Source organism: Rhinolophus sinicus, linkage group LG10, assembly GCF_036562045.2.
Source record: "Rhinolophus sinicus isolate RSC01 linkage group LG10, ASM3656204v1, whole genome shotgun sequence".
NCBI classification, from domain to species: domain Eukaryota; kingdom Metazoa; phylum Chordata; class Mammalia; order Chiroptera; family Rhinolophidae; genus Rhinolophus; species Rhinolophus sinicus.
Genome location: NC_133759.1, coordinates 8,421,811 through 8,437,524, shown reverse-complemented (window position 1 = coordinate 8,437,524; position 15,714 = coordinate 8,421,811). Strand labels below are relative to the sequence as shown.

The following is a 15,714-nucleotide window of genomic DNA, read 5'->3' as shown; positions in this document are numbered from 1 at the left end:
TCAGCCACAATCAGCCCTTCCAGGGGGAGCCCACCTGTCCTGCTGGCAGCAGATGCTGGCTCCTTCAGGAAACTTCCACAGCACTGGCAGCTGGTGGCTCTGACCATAATATCCCCTGCTCCCCATCCCCCCTCCAGCTCTGGTGTCCAGGGTGACCAGAGCTGCCTCTGGGCAGGAAGCCAGGCCAGAAAGCCCAGGACATCCCTGAGCGCCTGTCACCATGGCAACCTTACCATCCCCCTACACACACACCTGGGTCCAGTACAGTTTTTCACATTCAGAACGTCAGAATGGGAAGGGCCTCCTAAATCAGCAGATTGCAGCCCCTCCCTTTGTCTCAAATGGAGAAATTGAGGCCTGAGTGGGAAGGGTGGGTAGGACCTGTTGATCAAGGGCCTGATCCCAGCGCGTTCTCCCTCCCACCCTCTCCCACCCCATGTCGGTCCTGGTCGGTGTAGGGAAGCTGGGAGTCTGGAGTCTGATCCCCCCAGAAGGGGCGGGCCGTCCTCCATCGCACTGATGTGGGGGCCGGAGCCACAGCAACCAGACACCACGATGAATAAATGATACCCACTCGCAGCCTGCGACCAGATCGCCACCGCCAAGCGCCAGCTGGCCAAGGGGCAGTCACCGGGCCAACGGCCTGGCGGGCGTCGCTCGGCTCCCGGACCTGAGGCCCGCCAGGCAGTGGCGGCACGAAGATGGCGGGGCCGGGGCCGCGGCGGGGCGCAGGGCCCCTCTGGGCTCTGGGCGGCGCGGCGCTGGGAGTCTGCCTCGCAGGCGTCGCTGGGCAGCTGGTGGAGGTGAGGCCGAGTGGCGCCGGGGGGGCTCCGGGGGGCTGGCGCCTGGGGGGGCTCCGGGTGGCTGTCACCATCCAGGCAGAGGGTGGGGGGCGACTTTCTGACTGGGAGCTGCCTTTTCCCTTCCTCCTGCCCTGCCAGACCTAGCTTCATGGGTTGACCCAGCCCTGCCCCAAGTGCTTCCAGGATGTGGGGGAGACTCACCCCAGAATCTAAGGTCCCTGTTCTGGTGGGAGGACACAGCCCCTGGTTTCAGAGGCTGGAAGAGACTCACCCTGACCTGATCTTAAGGCTTCCCTGTCTGATTGGGGAATCCAGCGGTGCCCAGTCTGATGGGAACACTCAGCACCCTTCCTCTAGTCTGCTCTGATGGAGTTCTGGGGGAAGGAGTGCATAGTCCTTGGTTTCAGTGACCTCTAGTCTGATGGGGAAGATCTAGTTCCTGATCTTAGGGTCTGCTGAAGGAAACAGTTTCTGCCTCCAGAGATCGTCCAGGGTTCCCTGTGGGATGGGGGAGACAGCCTTTGGAAGGAAGTGAGGGCATTCCAAGCTGGAGGCTGGGGACAAGAGGATGAACAGACCCTTAATAAACAGCCATGTGTTGAGTTGGACTCCATTCCTAGCGCTCGGCCCTGTAGGGGAGGGGCAGGCAGGGCAGGACCCAGGGCCCTGGGGTCTGTCTTGGCCCTGGAGACAACCAGGAGCTAGCAGAGGTTTCTGAGCAGGGGAGACTTGTGAGGAGTCCTGGTTGGACAAAGGAGACTAAATGGGGAAAAGGCATGGAGTTGGTAGAGCTGGGAGGAGCTGCTGAGCGCGCCCAGGAAGAGGTGAGGAAGATGGCTGGGTGGTTGGCCAGGAGCCTGGCTGGGGCCAGGAAGGGCTGGGAGGGGCAGGGTGGCGACCATCTGCAGCCTCCCTGGCCCTTCTGCCTCCCATTGCTGCTGAGCCGGGAAGGGGGCCCAAAGACGCAGACCAGACCCAGAATTCTGGAGCACCAGGCCAGAGGGAGAAAGCCTGGAAGGCAGGGCTAGGGAGGAGTGGAGGCTGGAGCCTGCGCAGGGAGGGGCAGAGTGGAGGGAGCAGGGAGGCACCCGGAAAGCCCTGAAGTGGCAAGCTAGGGGACAGGATGGGAGTGGGAGGACAGAGCCTTATCCTGGGGGTCTGAGGGGACACAGCCCTGAACTAGAGAGTCTGAGGGACGTGGGAACAGAGCCCTGCACCCTGATGCAGGCCTGTCCCTGCTGCTGTCCAGGGGCTGTGATCAGAAGGCTGGGCTGGAGTCAGATGTCAGCTCCAGTGTCTCTGTAAGGGGAGCCAGGCTGGCTTGAGCCACATGGAATGTACTTGTGCCGCTCACTGGCTTCCCTGAGGCCTCAGGTGCAGAAACTGAGCTAACCTGGGTGCAGGAAAGCTGAGGGCAGGGGTTCAGTCAGTTCTGAGCTAAGGACTCTCCCCCATCCCCCAGGAGCACATCTTCTCCCACCTCATTAAGGGAAATTGCATTTGGAGTCCATCTATCTGCCATCGACCTACAGCCTGAGCAAGGGGCTGGCCGAGCTAGGGGATCTGGGGAAGCACCAGAAAGATGGGCAGGACTGGGGTCCATGGCACTACCCACCCCAGCCCTATAGGCATCATTCTCCGTCAGGCTGAGAGGCTCTGATGGAGGCCAGGGTCTCCAAGCTTCAGAGTTCAGCTCCCCAGCAGTGCCGACCACAAAGAGATGCCCAACTGCTACCTTCAACGTCTACCCAAAGCGCCTATCAGGGTGGGAGTATAGGCCCAATTCCACCCAGAACAAGGCTGGAACATGAAAGTGTCAGTAGTGAGCTCTGTGCTGCCCAGGCTCAGAATGTGAGGTCCTTCCTCTGGCCCTCGGAGTCTTCTAGTCCTACAAGCCAGCGGGCCAACACACTGAGTCTTAGGATCAGGGACCCTGTACCCACAATGTGTGCTCAACCCCACGTGTGCCTCAATCCCATACACAAGTACACTGAATGCACACATGTGTCTGAGCCGACATACATGTTCCTTGATCCCACATACACGTGCCTGACCCCACAAATGGATCCAGGCCCCTGGGATGATGCTGAGAAGGGGTGTCTTCCTATCAATGTTACCACTCAGGTTGGGTAGAGAGAGCTTCCCAGAGACCCCTGGAGCAACCCACCCAAGTTACAGATGGAGAAACTGAGGACTAGTGAAAAGAAGGTGCCCACCCCAGTTCACCCTGGTTAAGACAAAAGAGCCGGGGAATCGGGATCAATCCTGGCACACAGATCCTCTGGGTTACCTGGGCAAACTGCTGATCCTCTCCCAGGGTCCCCAACACCTGCTAAAGGGTGGTGTTCATTAGGGAGGAAGCACCTGGCTTGTGGAGGTGCCCAGTCCGTGCTTATGGCCTGGGGGAAAGATGGGGTGGATGGTAACCTATGGGCTGCCTCTTCTTCCCAGAGAGCCAGAAGGACTCCTCCTGTCTGTCCTTGTTTGGTTAATCAGAGGATACGTTTGCAGATGTCCCAGGGTCCTCTCTCCTAAGCACTATCTCCCGTTCACACCCCTCAGCCAAGCTTGGCGACAGAGATCATATCCCTGTCAGCCCCTTCCATCGTTATAGGTCTTGCTCAGACCCCCCAGAGCAGGACCATGGCTCCTCAGCCCCCCAGGGCAGAGCCATGTCCCTGGGCAGGTTTGTGTTCCCTAGTCTTTCAGGGCAGGGCCATGTCCCCTCAGTCCCCCAGGGCAGGGCTGTGTCTCCTCAACCTCCCAGGGCAGCGTGGGTCCCACTGGGAAGGTACCGTGGGAGGTGGCTGGCTCTGTTCTGCTCAGACTTCTCCAGCCGCGCTTATGCCTTTTGGCCTCCAGGTGTCGCTGCGGTATTGCAGACAGTTTATCTGGTCTTGTCCTGGGAGGAGGACTCTGTCCTAGCTTTCTGATCAGAGGAAGTGACTCTGGTAGGGTGGGCAACTGTTGAGGCCACCTGGTGGGGATCCTGACCAGATGGCAGAATCAGAGACCTGACTCCAGTTCCACAGGCCACCCCACACTGGAGGTAAATGAAAGTAAAGTCCCCAGGGCAGGACAGACCTCACCATGTCTCTGGCCTTGGTCCTGAGTCCCCATCTGCCTGTGGGGGCCCAGGACTGGAGCAGGAGAGACTCGTAGGCTGCCTGAAGAGGCCTTGACCCTGGTGGAGATAGGCCGTCCACTTTTACGCCTTCGGGCCTTGGTTTCCCTAAGCACTAACTACCCACGCATTCCAAGTCCCCAGTACCATGGTTCTGGGACTCTGCTCTCTTCTCTTGTTCTAAATCCGGAACTTCCCAAGGTCTAGGGCATTGGTTGCGAATGTCTAAGACACGTGATTCTGAGATTCCGACATGCTTGGGCTGAGTCCTTGCTGAGACCTGGGCCTTTCTCAGCCCAGTCCCATGCCCTGCCTCCGCCCGGCTCACTCTCCTCTCTCCTAACTTCCAGCCCAGCACAGCCCCACCCAAGCCCAAGCCGCCTCCGCTGACCAAGGAGACGGTGGTGTTCTGGGACATGCGCCTGTGGCACGTGGTGGGCATCTTCTCGCTCTTCGTGTTGTCCATCAGTGAGTAGCTGTTCCCTGTCCTTTCCATCACACCGCAGTGGGAACACAGCACCCCCCGCCACCCAGCACCACCCCCAGGGGCTCAGAGCAGCAATTCCGGGCAGTGCAAGCAGGCCAGGCGCCCGCAGGAGGCCCACTGTGGTTTCTGGCACCTCCTGAGCCACACAAAGTCCCTGTGGAGAGCTGACAGGCGGGTGGTGACCTGAAGTATTCATGGCAATTATGGTAATTACAGGGGACTCCATGCACCAGGACAAGGACGTGTCATTTTCCCCTATCGTGGGCCTCCTGATGCTTTTCCTGCAGTTTGGCCAGCTTAAAGGGCCCACACCCAGGGGCCCCAGCAAGGCCACCCTTGGCCACAGCTCAGCCCAGAAGCTCCCCAGATGCCCAGCAGATGTGGCTCCCAGCTGCAAACCCTGCTTTGTCAAATACCATTTCCCCAGAATGACTCACACCCACCTCAATTAAAAGCAGGAGACCCCTTCCTCTCCTGGGACTGCGAGTTGCTTGATGCAAAGTTGCAACAGAAATGGGCTGGGTATGCTCCTTTCAATCATCTTTCTGGAGTGGGGATCTGGAGTTGGGGGAAGGGGACAGAGAAATGCCAGCTGGGTGGGAGAGGTCCCCATGGCACAGAGTCTGAGGGAGGTTCTTACAGGCCAGAGGGGGTGGGGGACAGGCAGTGAAGCAGAAGAAAACCCAGTCCCCCTGCAAAGGCTTCAGAGACGAGGGGTCCCCTGAGCTGCAGATGGGTGGGGTGATGGGTGGGGTTTCCAGTTGGGACTGCTAGAAAGGCACTCCAGGCTGAGGAGATGGTGTGTGTGCAGAGATGCGAGGAAATGGCCTCCACACAGGTCTCCACACAGATAAACCCTACAGGACACTTACGGAGTGCACCTTGGGTCTGGGCTAAAGCAGCATTTAAGTTCTAGCCGGAGCTGCCCCGGATGAGGTCCCCTGAGGGCAGCGCCGACAGCAAAAGGCTCATCCAGATGTGGGGGCGCCAAGGGAGACAGGGACATCTGAGTTACATGTGCTTCTCCTGGCACCAGAAGTGCCCTCCCTGCAGGAAAATATCCACCCCACCCTCCACTGTTTCTGCACAGCCAGTGGGAGCAGGATCTGAGCAAGAGGCGGCATTCTTTTCCCCAGCCAAGGCTGAGAGCATGTCAGGCTTCTCAGTGGGGGCCCCACAGACAGATGTGGTTGCAGCTCCAGCCCAGGTGTCCACAATGGGGAGCAACCCCCTGGACCAAGAGGCAGGGTGGGGGAGGCATCTGCCCTGTACAGGCCACAGGAGCAGTCTAGGGCACAGCTCAGGGGCACTTTGGGGAGCAAGGGTGAGGGCACCGTGCAGCCTCAAATCACACAATGGCCTCTCCCGGGCCTTGCTCGGCCCCACATAGTGGAGGTGACTGGGGCCACACGAGAAAGCTGCAGTGCCAGACCCAAAGAGGCACGTGGACACCATCCACACAGACCGATTCCTCCTCCTCACCCCATTTCCTAGAAAAGGGTAACGGATGGTCCCAAAGGCCCCTGAGCTGCAGGGCAGCGCTCGTTCCCTCCACACAGGGCTCTAGGTAGTGGTGATGACGGCCCCGTCTCCTGTGCAGGAGACCGCTTCTTGCTTCCCCATCTGCTTTTGCCTGGAAGGTGCTATTAGTGGAGCATCACCTCCACACCTCTGTGGAGAGGGGCTGGGTTTGGATGGGGTGCCTCTGAGGGTCTCCTCCAGCCTGGGGCCTCATGTCGTAAGCCCCTGCCTGGGCCCGAGAACTCAGTCCAAGACGCTTGGTTGCTCTCCTTTGAAGAGAAGTGACCAGGCCAGGCTGGGTGGGGCAGTATTTGAGCCAAGCTCTGGCCACCAGTAGCTGCCCTTTGAGCTTCCTTTGAAGCTCAGGCCTCCCAGGGCCTGGAACCCATCCTTGTGGAAAGGCTGAGTGTGCGTGGTCCCAAGGAGGTGCCTGGTGGAAGAGGCGGCCCAAGCCAGTAGGGTCAGGGTTGGGGACCAACCTTAGGCCTCAGGCATACCGACAGGAGTCTGGAGAAGACCAGGACCCAGCACTTTGCATAAGAAAGGCCTGCTGTCCAGTCCACCTCTAAACAGCAGTGTCCACTCAGACCTACTTTGGGGGCCCTCATGCAGCCCAGAGTGCTCCTGGATACTATTGGCTCCCCCATCCATTCATTCAGGGGTCAAGTCCTGTCCTCAGCAGCAAAAGCTTTGAGACTACCTCATTCATTCATTCATTCATTCATGTTCCTTTCACTCTGTTTGTCTGGGTGAGACTCAGTGGGGCCACACTATTTGGCTGAACAGGTTACACAAGATGACTCCAGAGGGTGCTCTAACCCAGGCCACGTAGGTTTGACCCATCTTCCCCAAAATAGGCCTGGCTTGTCCTGCCTGGCCCTCCTGGCCCCAGGAAGTCATGTCTGGTCATCTGGTTTATAATAGGAAGCAGCTCCATCCCCTCCTCTGAGGCTGGGGCCAAGGTGGTCAGACTGTGGGGGCCTTAGAAAAATAAACTCAGTCCAGCCAGGTCCTGGCAGCCCTGTCTTGCCATACCCATCACTAGACAGGCCAGCTCCATGCCCTGGCACAGCTTGCGTGGGCGCAGCCACCCTTGGCAGGAAAACCACTCCTGGAATAACTGTCTGAGGTGAACGCCCCAGGGCAGGGTCTGTGCCCTCTCCTGGCTGTCACAGCCAGGAGGAGCCCAGGCTGGTCCTCAGGGAGGTTGAGGAGGATGCAGCTAGGTCCTCCCGTGTCTGAGGCTGCTCTGGCCCTGCTCTTCAGAGCCTGGGGAGGACAAATGAGAATGTACTGGGAGCCCAGAGGCCTAGGTGGGAGGCACGGGACACCTCTCGGAAGCTGTAGCCTGTGTCATGGTACAGCCCTCTGCCCTGAACTCCGGGAACTCTCAATCTACTCAGAAGGACCCTCAGGACCAGGACCAGTGACAAGGACAGTGTAAAATGAAAATATGAGAGCCCTTGTCCAACAATAAGCAAGAATCTCAAGACAGCGATAGCACAGCATTAAGCCAAGTACCAGGCGCTTGTAGAGGTAGGGCCCTATGTGACTGCATGAAGCCCGCCCTGCTCAGGAAAGATGCCGGAAATCCCACGGTCCACAGGGGTGTGGTCAAGATGTGGAGCCTCCTGTGGGAGTCTCTGGGGTGAGACATACGTAGGTGGGTGGAGGCATGCCTGAAGTTTGGGTACCATTCCCGGGGTGTCTGAGCTCCAGCCCTGGCCAAGCCTACTCTGTCATCCCTGCAGTCATCACTCTGTGCTGTGTTTTCAACTGCCGCGTGCCCCGGACCCGGAAGGAGATTGAAGCCCGTTATCTGCAGCGAAGGGCAGCCAAAATGTACACTGACAAACTGGAGACTGTGCCACCCCTCGACGAGCTCACAGATGTCCCTGGAGGTGAGCAGGCCTGGGCCCCCAGCCCCGCCACCATCCAATCCTGCTCAGCCAGCCAGTTCCTCTGTCCTGCCACCCAGAGTCACCCTATACCTGCCCTTCACCCACAGTAGATTCAGGGAGGGGACCCCTCTTTGGCCCTGGAGCCCAGAGCACAGAAATTGGCCATTGTGAGGCAGGTAAAACAGGGAGCTCTTCTGCAGGTAGGAGACGTCTGGAAGGAAGAAGGAAGCGAAAGGCTAGGTGTGGGAGGCTAGGCCCCCGACTCACTCCGCTCACGTGCCTCTTTACCCCACAGGTGATAAGAAGAAGAAGAAAAAGGACACCGTAGACACAGTGGCCATCAAGGTAGAGGAGGATGAGAAGAACGAGGCCAAGAAATGAGAGAAATAAGAGCTTCCTGGAGGTGGCAGCTGGGGCTGGCAGGCCCTGGGGCTCAAGTCCCGGCTCGGCTCCAGGCACCTTAGACTCCAGGCTCATACATGGACCACAGAGGTTGTAGAACATCCTCGCCCTGCTCAAAGGGGGTTGCTGAAGCCCATGACATGTCCTTCTGGCTAATCAGGGGCAGGGATAAGCCTGCAAGTGTCCTGCCTCCCGGCTGGACTCTGCTCCTTTTACACCATCCACGTGGCCGCTCAGCAAAGTTGGTCTTGGGCCACTGTCCCGACAGAGATCCAGAGCAGCTTCACACATCCCAGACATGACTCTGACCCACCCCTTCTGCCAGAAACAGCAGTGGCTCTAAAGAGATGATGGGGTATGGGTTCACTTCCGGAAAGGGATGTGAACTGGATGGCCTGGGGGTGAGGCCACAGCCAGGCTGGCCATGAGGAGACAGAGGGTCACTGTGGAAAACGGGCAGCAGGAGATTCCCAGACGTAACTAGATAGCAGTCCTGGTGGCTAGGGGGCTGTCCCAAGCCTGGCAGGGATTCTGGGGTGAGCAGAGGTGGCCGGGGAGCAGGAGAACCCCCAGCCCAGCAGACCAAACTCCAGGCAATGGGACACACTTTCACACGTTGTGATGGGGCGGAGGCTGCTGGGAGGGCAACCTGAGGCCCAGGGGCTCATGGCTGGGGGCTGTAAGGGTGGGTCACAGGTGCAGGAGGCAGAGGCCAGCAGGCCAGAGGGAGAAAGCTGGCACCTGGTCTCCATCTTGGGAATACGGAATAGTTGAGAAGCCAGGGGGAACCTTGGGCTGTTCTGTGGCCCTTTGCTCAGCTGTGGTGGGAAGTGCCAGGGGCCTAGGAGATCACCAGAGGGGGCAGCTAGGCGCTGAGGCAGCAACCAGCCTTCCACCTGCTGAATATAACAGCACGCACCTTCCTCTCGTGCCACTCTCAACTGCGGTGCCTCAGAGAAGCACTGCTGACGAAAAGGCGAAGGCCCAAAGGCCACCTGGGGACTGATGCCTTTGGGAGAGACGCACAGAGGGACTTCCAGATGGCAGCGAACATCAGCTGAGGCTTTCAGACTGGGCCTCGTGACTGAGGAGACACCAGAGAAGGTTTCCAAGCCAGGGGAGCTGCTGGAAAAAGTGACACTGCTCCCACAGCCGGCAGATTTGTGAATAAAGCTGAGTGCCTTCTCATACCTGTGTGGCCCATGACCCCTCAGGATGCCCCCTCCCTGGGGCACTTATGTGGAGGGTGACGTGGCCATCGGTGACAGGTGGCACATGCCAGGCTGAAGTTCCCTCCCATGACCTTTTTCCCAGAATCAGGATGAGCTGGAGGGAGAGACAGTGATGCAGAAGCAAAGGGCCAGCTGGGCCCAGCGCTGAGGCAGGGCGACAGGACCAGGGACGAAGCTCTCCACTCCCCTCCACACCACCCTGTGGCTTTCAACAGGCCTTCGATGGTCCAAGCCCCGTGCTGGGGACACAGGGGAGTCAAACCTGGATCCTGACCAGGACCTGGATCGTTACTCTACAAGGAGAGGGATCCAGGCTGGCATGGGGGAAGGTGCTCAGGGTCATGGAGCAGTGGAGCAGTAAGGGGGCAGAGAGATTGCAGAGAGCCCTGCTGTGCAAGCCAGGTCCCCACTCTGCCACCAGATGGGAACCCAGACTCTGCCCTCAGACTCCAGCCTATCGGCTTCTCATACAGAGGGTTGTGGCAATGGACATTCTACTGTACAGACCAGAGCCCTCGTGTGTGGCCCAGCAGCAGAAGCCCAGAGGGTCAGGGGCCACTTGAAGTCAAGCAGAGGAGCAGCTGGTAAAGCCTGGGGGAGTCCAGGCCCGGGCTCCATCTGCCCTGCCCGCTGCCCCCCTGACCTCTGACCTGGGCCTCTACTAGCCCTTTATGGACTGGCATGGCTGCTGATGGTGCTCCAGGCAGAGGGCAGCGCTGGAAGGTTCCAGTTCACTGTGGTACTTCAGGGCAATAAGAGAGTGTGTTCCAGCCACTGGCCAGGACAGGGGCTAAAGTCAAGGACAGCCTGACTCCCACAAAAGTATCACAGAAAAAACACTCACCTTGCTGGCCCAACAGGGCTGCACACTGCCAGCCTCAGCCTGTGCAGGACATTCTAGGCCCTCCATCCTCTGACCACAGCACCGTCACTACACACTTTCCACCTTCTGCAGGAGCCACTCCAAACCTCTAGATGGGGGAGATCCTGGCCTCTGCACTTTTCAGTGCCCAGAATCCCCATCCCACCCCCATCTAGTTCACTCATCTCCCATTCAAGCAGGCCCAGGGAGCGAGCAGGCATGGGGAAGAAAAGTGTTTAATTGAACACTTAGTATCTGCTCGGCCTTATGGGGATGGGAGAGCAGCACCTGTAGCATTCTGAACACGGAGGGTGAGGAGGGGCCTGGGCAAGGGTGGGCACCCCCAGGCACAGCCAGAAAGTGTCAGCGGGCAGCAAGGAGGCTGAGGGGCAGCGGCAGTGCCAGGAGCAGGGCCCTGGATGGGGCTGGCACAGCCTGCCCATTGATGCGTTCCCAGATCCAGTGTTGGTAGGAAGAGATCCGCAGGTAGATGGGAGGGACCTTGTTCTCCTTGCAGCTTGGGCCCCAGCTCAGCATTCCCACCAGGTACCACGTGCTCTCCACAAGACAGACCAAGGGCTCCCCACTTATCTCCTGTGGGGAGGGGTGGGAGAACAGGCCACATCAGGAGGCCAGATGTGGCCTAAGGGAGACGTGATCCAGCTCAGGGACCAGCAGGGTACCGTCACACCAGAGCTTCCCCACAGGCCGCAAGTATCAATAGCTGAGAGGTACCACGTAGGTCCAGGCCCAGGAGATGTCCTCAGAGGGTTTCATCTCCCTTCTCGCTCATGCCACTCCTCTAGTCCCCACCCCTTGAACACCCACCCTCCATCTTCCCACCATCCACCATGCTTCTCGCTCATCTCCAACCTCCATCCCCTACTCCCCATCCCTCACCCCAACTTCCATAATTTTCCTCCGTCCTCCCCCATCTTCCTGCTTGATCACCCCTGCTCATCCTCTCCCCTTCCTCCCCCTCCTCCTCTGCGCCCCCGGCCCCAGCCCTGACCAGGTGCCTTGGAGGTGAGTGAACAAAGGAGACAGGGCTCACATAGCAGAACTGTCCCCTGTCGACGTCCTGTGCACAAATCATCTGGGAGTTGATGATCCGAATCACAGAGGGGAGTTTGAAGAATTTGCGGTAGAAGCTGTCACACACCTTGCTGTTTAGGATGGTGACATCCTTCTCCTGAATGGCCTGGGACTGGGGCCATTTGCCTGTGGGACAGGGCCCCCCATTTCAGGCCTGGTGGTTTCTCTGCTGCCCACTGCCGCCAGCCTTTGTCCAACCTCCCTTGGCGCCTCACCACGCCTCCAGCAGCAGCCCTGGAGGTCAGCCCACCTGCCATCCCAGCTAACACTCCCAAGCACCCTTCCATATAGAGCTTGGAGCAGGCTGCCCACAGTCTGGCCTTGCTGGACCTGGTCTCACTTCCCGCAGAGTCCAATCCACTGGGTCCATTCCTCCTTCAGCATCTTGGTTTCTGCCCTCCCTTCCATACCCAATGCCTGCCAGGCCCCTCTCGGGTCCAGATCCCTCCTTTTCGTCAAGCCCTTCCCAAAGTCCTCTTCCTGCCTGAGCTTGCCCAGCCTACCCTCTGTGGGCCCCAGGCACTGCTTACTCCCCTCCCCCCCGTCTGTCTCTAGCCTGAGCTCCTGGGGGATCGGAGACTTCCAACCATTCTCAGACATCCCCCATACAAGCCATGGCAGAGAAGACAAAAAGCCACCCCACCCCAATCCCACCCTGGGCTGGAGTGCCCGTGGGTTGTTTTTAGGCAAGTCGGCTCCTTGAGGCCACAGGGAAGGGTACCTCTCTAATTGGAAAGGATAGGTGTCCCTGAAGGGAGTGGATATTCCTGGGGCTCATAAGGAAATGGACCCTGGAGGGCCAGGGAGAATACTCCTGCTCTTTGGGCCTTGCTCCTAAATTGGGATGACATGGGATTGAGGGCCACTGGGGGGAGGGGCAACCAGACCTTGTTCCTCTCATCTCGGATGTTCTGCTTCAAGGCATGGATGCCCTGGGATTGTGTGCAGACAGCAAGAAACTACTCTGGGCCCCCTCTGGCTTCATGAAGGTCCTCTTTCCATATCTTGGCCTGGGCCTGAGGGTTCGTGGGCAATCTGGACCCCCTAAGGCCTGAATGGCCATAACACACTCACCACTGAGACCCTCAAGAGGAAGAAGACCTTGGACACGAGAGCCCGACAGGAAGGTCTGGAGCAGGGGGCTCCTAGGGGCGGTGTCTCAGACACAACTGTATACGGCACCCTCGTCTGTGCCCAGGCCCTCTCCCACACCACCCACCCTGGTCTGGGGAGGCACGGACTCACCGTTAACCCTGGGGAGTCCCCAGCCTGTCACAGTGCAGAAGGAGCCGTCCTTCAACACGTAGTCCAAGCCAGGCAGACAGATGGGCCACACGTGCTGGCTGTACCTGACTGCCTGCTTAAGCCACAGGAGGGCAATGTTGTTGGCGCGGCCCACCCAGGACCAGAGCCTTCGGGACCGAAACCGGCTGTTGATGATGACCTGCTGCACTGGGACGTCGGAGGACATCGGAGCCGTCTGGTTCTTCCAGGGGCTGCCCACCCGCACTGAATAGATAACACCATGCCTAGGGGAACCGCGAGGTGAGTCGACCGTCAGCTCCAGGCCCCCAGTCCAGCCTCCACCACCCTGCTGCACTCAGCAAATCCAGGCAGGCCACCCACCTGCTTCAAGCCCCCCAAAGCAACTCCTCCCAACAGATGCGATAAGAACCCTGCACACACTGTGTGGTCATGTCCTCACCACACCCTTCATTTTATGGAGGGGGAAACCAAGGCTCAGAGAAGCCCAGTGAGCGGCTTACGGCCACACAGCCAGGAAGTGGTGGAGCTGGGATGTGAACCCAGTTTTCTCTGGTTCCAAACTAGACTCTGTCCAGCGCCCTGTGCGAGGCCCTGGAAATGACAGGCCCTGTGTAATCAGCCCTGACCTTTCCCGGCATGCCCCTGGGGTCTCTGTGTCGGCCCTGAGGCTTGGAGCGTGCTTCTCCACCCATCAGCCCTCACAGCCAGCACAGACGTTACACACAGGCCACTACCCTGGCCCTGGAACTTGGGCATGCCCTCTCTCTTGTCCCCACACTGACCAGATTCCCCTGTGAGCGCCTATCTTCTTGTCTATCTTCCCCAGAAACCTGAGAGGAGTGCTGTGTCTCCTCTCTGCCCCCAGTACCCAGGCCAGTGCTCAGCTTCAAAGGAGTGTCAAAGGCTTTTGGCTGAATGAAGGCAGGAATGAGTAAGTGAAGCAAAAGGGGTGGAATGAAACAATTAGAACCTTCTTTCTGCGGACAGGAGGAAGGAGGCCTGGACAAAGGCTTCGAAGCCCCCACTTCCTATCTATGGAAGACCAGGTGAGGGGAGCAAGCTTCCGGCTTCCAGGAAGGAATCTGTAGAACTCAGACCCCACCTGCTTGGAGCTGGGGTGAGGCTGGAGCTGGGACTGTGGGGTTCCGCAAAGGACACAGCTGCCACTGCTGGGCTAGCGGGCAGGGTGACTGGGCCCTCGGTGGCTCCAAATGCCTTTCTGCCCACCCACCTAGGCCCCGACTCACTGGGTCAGGCAGTGGGCCACGGTCAGCACCCACTGGGAGGCAATGAGCGTTCCTGCGCAGATATATGTGCCATTGGCCTGCACACTGACCATCCATGGCCATCGCCGAACCATGGCCTCTGGGTCCCTGAGGGTGGGGTCCAGCTCACGCGACATGCCGCAGACTGGGGAGGAAGGCAAGAGCTTCATGAGGGAGGGGCCCTTCAGCCACATCCCACGGCACCCTCCCCTGCCCTCCCCTCAGCCTGACCTCCCACCTCTCCAGCCTCTGGCCCAAACCCATCCGGTGATTCCCCTTTTCCCACTGGTCATCATGCAACGATGCCCTCTCTGTGGAGACTAGCGTCTCCCGCCTCCGAAGGGCCTTCTCTGACTTTCCATGGCTCCTGCCTCACCAGTACCAAAGGCCTGGGCCACAACAGGTGCTCAGCAAACACTTGTAAAAGACAGATCTCTTCTCAGTCCTCCCTGCTCCTTCCTCCTCTGTCCCCAGGGATGCACCGTCCTGACTACTCCTCCCACACGCTCCTCCCCAGTGGAGACCCCTGTACTCACTGGGAGGTAAGTCGGTGTTGACTTGAGAAGTAGGGCTCTGGGACTGCAGGCTGGGCAGAGAGGTCAAGGTCGGCAGAGGGGTCAAGGTCGGCAACTGGGTGATAGAGGCCTGCTGGAGGAGGTGAGGACCGCCCGAGGGACAGGTGGCACTAGGTGCACAGGGGGCGCCAGGGTGAGCAGGAGCAGCCGAGGACAGTGCCCCCGGGGCTTCGTCTGCGCAACCTGTGGAAGGACGCAGAGACGGTCAGAGGTGGATCAGAGGTGGACAGTGAGGTCCGGCGGGGGAGGGGGGGTTGGGGGCGGGCTCACCCACGGGCTGCAGCAGCAGCAGCAGCAGCAGCAGAACGGTCCGGTGGAGGGAAGGGGCAGGTGTTCTGCACCAGGGCTCCATTCTGGGGTAGTAGCGACTGCACCGCGGAGCTCCTCTCCTGATGGCGCCCCCCACTGGCTGCCCGCAACGGCTTCTGGTGTGCGGTGGTGGGTGCCGGCCCCCCTGCTTCCGGCCTGCGTGGCGCCCCCCAGCGGCCACTAGCGATGGTGCTCCTCGTGTCCCAGGAGGATGCCTCTCGTGACAGGCCTCCCTCATACCTGCCCTGTTTCTGGCTACGCCTCTGTCCCCCTGGTTTCCTCACTCTGTTTGGCTAAGCAGTTTCCTGGAGCCCCTAAGTAACCTCGCCAATGCTTGTACCTCCGTGCTCCTGCAGCCCACTGCCCTGGGCTGGTTTCACGGCTTCCTCCCTCCCTTGGGGAGATGGACCAACCCCTGAAGCTGGCATCCATGATTTCCAAGTGGTTCCCTCTTCCCTCCAGCCTGGTAACTATAGTGGGGCTTTGCCCAGGACACTGAAATTAAGCAGACTGAAAAGTTTTCAATAGAGATTTTTGAAGATTGCATAATTTTAAGTGGTGTTCCCCCTTCCCAATCCAACCTCCGTTCAGCAAATGCACTTCCCTTACAGATCCACCTGCTTAGGAAAGATGGTGTGGTAAGGTTTCTACTTACAGAGAAAGAGTGATGGTAACCATCAGGCCCTTCTCAGAGCAGAAGTCCACTCTGTATGTTGGAATATGGGGAACATTCTGATGGCTCTGTGACAGATGAATAATGCATTTAAATAGTGTAGGGAAAGCCTATAAGAAGCTTTGGTTCAAAACTGTTGGAAAACTCCAACCTAATAAAAGATAAGGTCAAAGTTAAATCAAACCAGGACATTCTAACT

The 15,714-nt window shown here is 58.9% G+C and overlaps 2 protein-coding genes across 2 annotated transcripts; one reads left to right on the top strand and one right to left on the bottom strand.

The window, feature by feature from the left end:
* The first annotated feature begins 290 nt into the window (after positions 1-290).
* TMIE (transmembrane inner ear) lies at positions 291-9,428 on the top strand. Its single transcript, XM_019724024.2, has 4 exons — positions 291-803; positions 4,278-4,395; positions 7,687-7,836; positions 8,132-9,428. The coding sequence occupies exons 1-4, from the start codon at positions 702-704 to the stop codon at positions 8,215-8,217; spliced, it is 456 nt and encodes a 151-aa protein (XP_019579583.1). The 5' UTR covers positions 291-701; the 3' UTR covers positions 8,218-9,428.
* Positions 9,429-10,558: 1,130 nt separating this feature from the next.
* Positions 10,559-15,700, bottom strand: PRSS50 (serine protease 50). The gene is made up of 6 exons (XM_074312483.1): positions 14,804-15,700; positions 14,495-14,716; positions 13,941-14,103; positions 12,673-12,956; positions 11,387-11,553; positions 10,559-10,926 (listed from the first exon to the last, which is right to left on the bottom strand). The coding sequence occupies exons 1-6, from the start codon at positions 15,078-15,080 to the stop codon at positions 10,696-10,698; spliced, it is 1,344 nt and encodes a 447-aa protein (XP_074168584.1). The 5' UTR covers positions 15,081-15,700; the 3' UTR covers positions 10,559-10,695.
* Between the last annotated feature and the right edge of the window lie 14 nt (positions 15,701-15,714).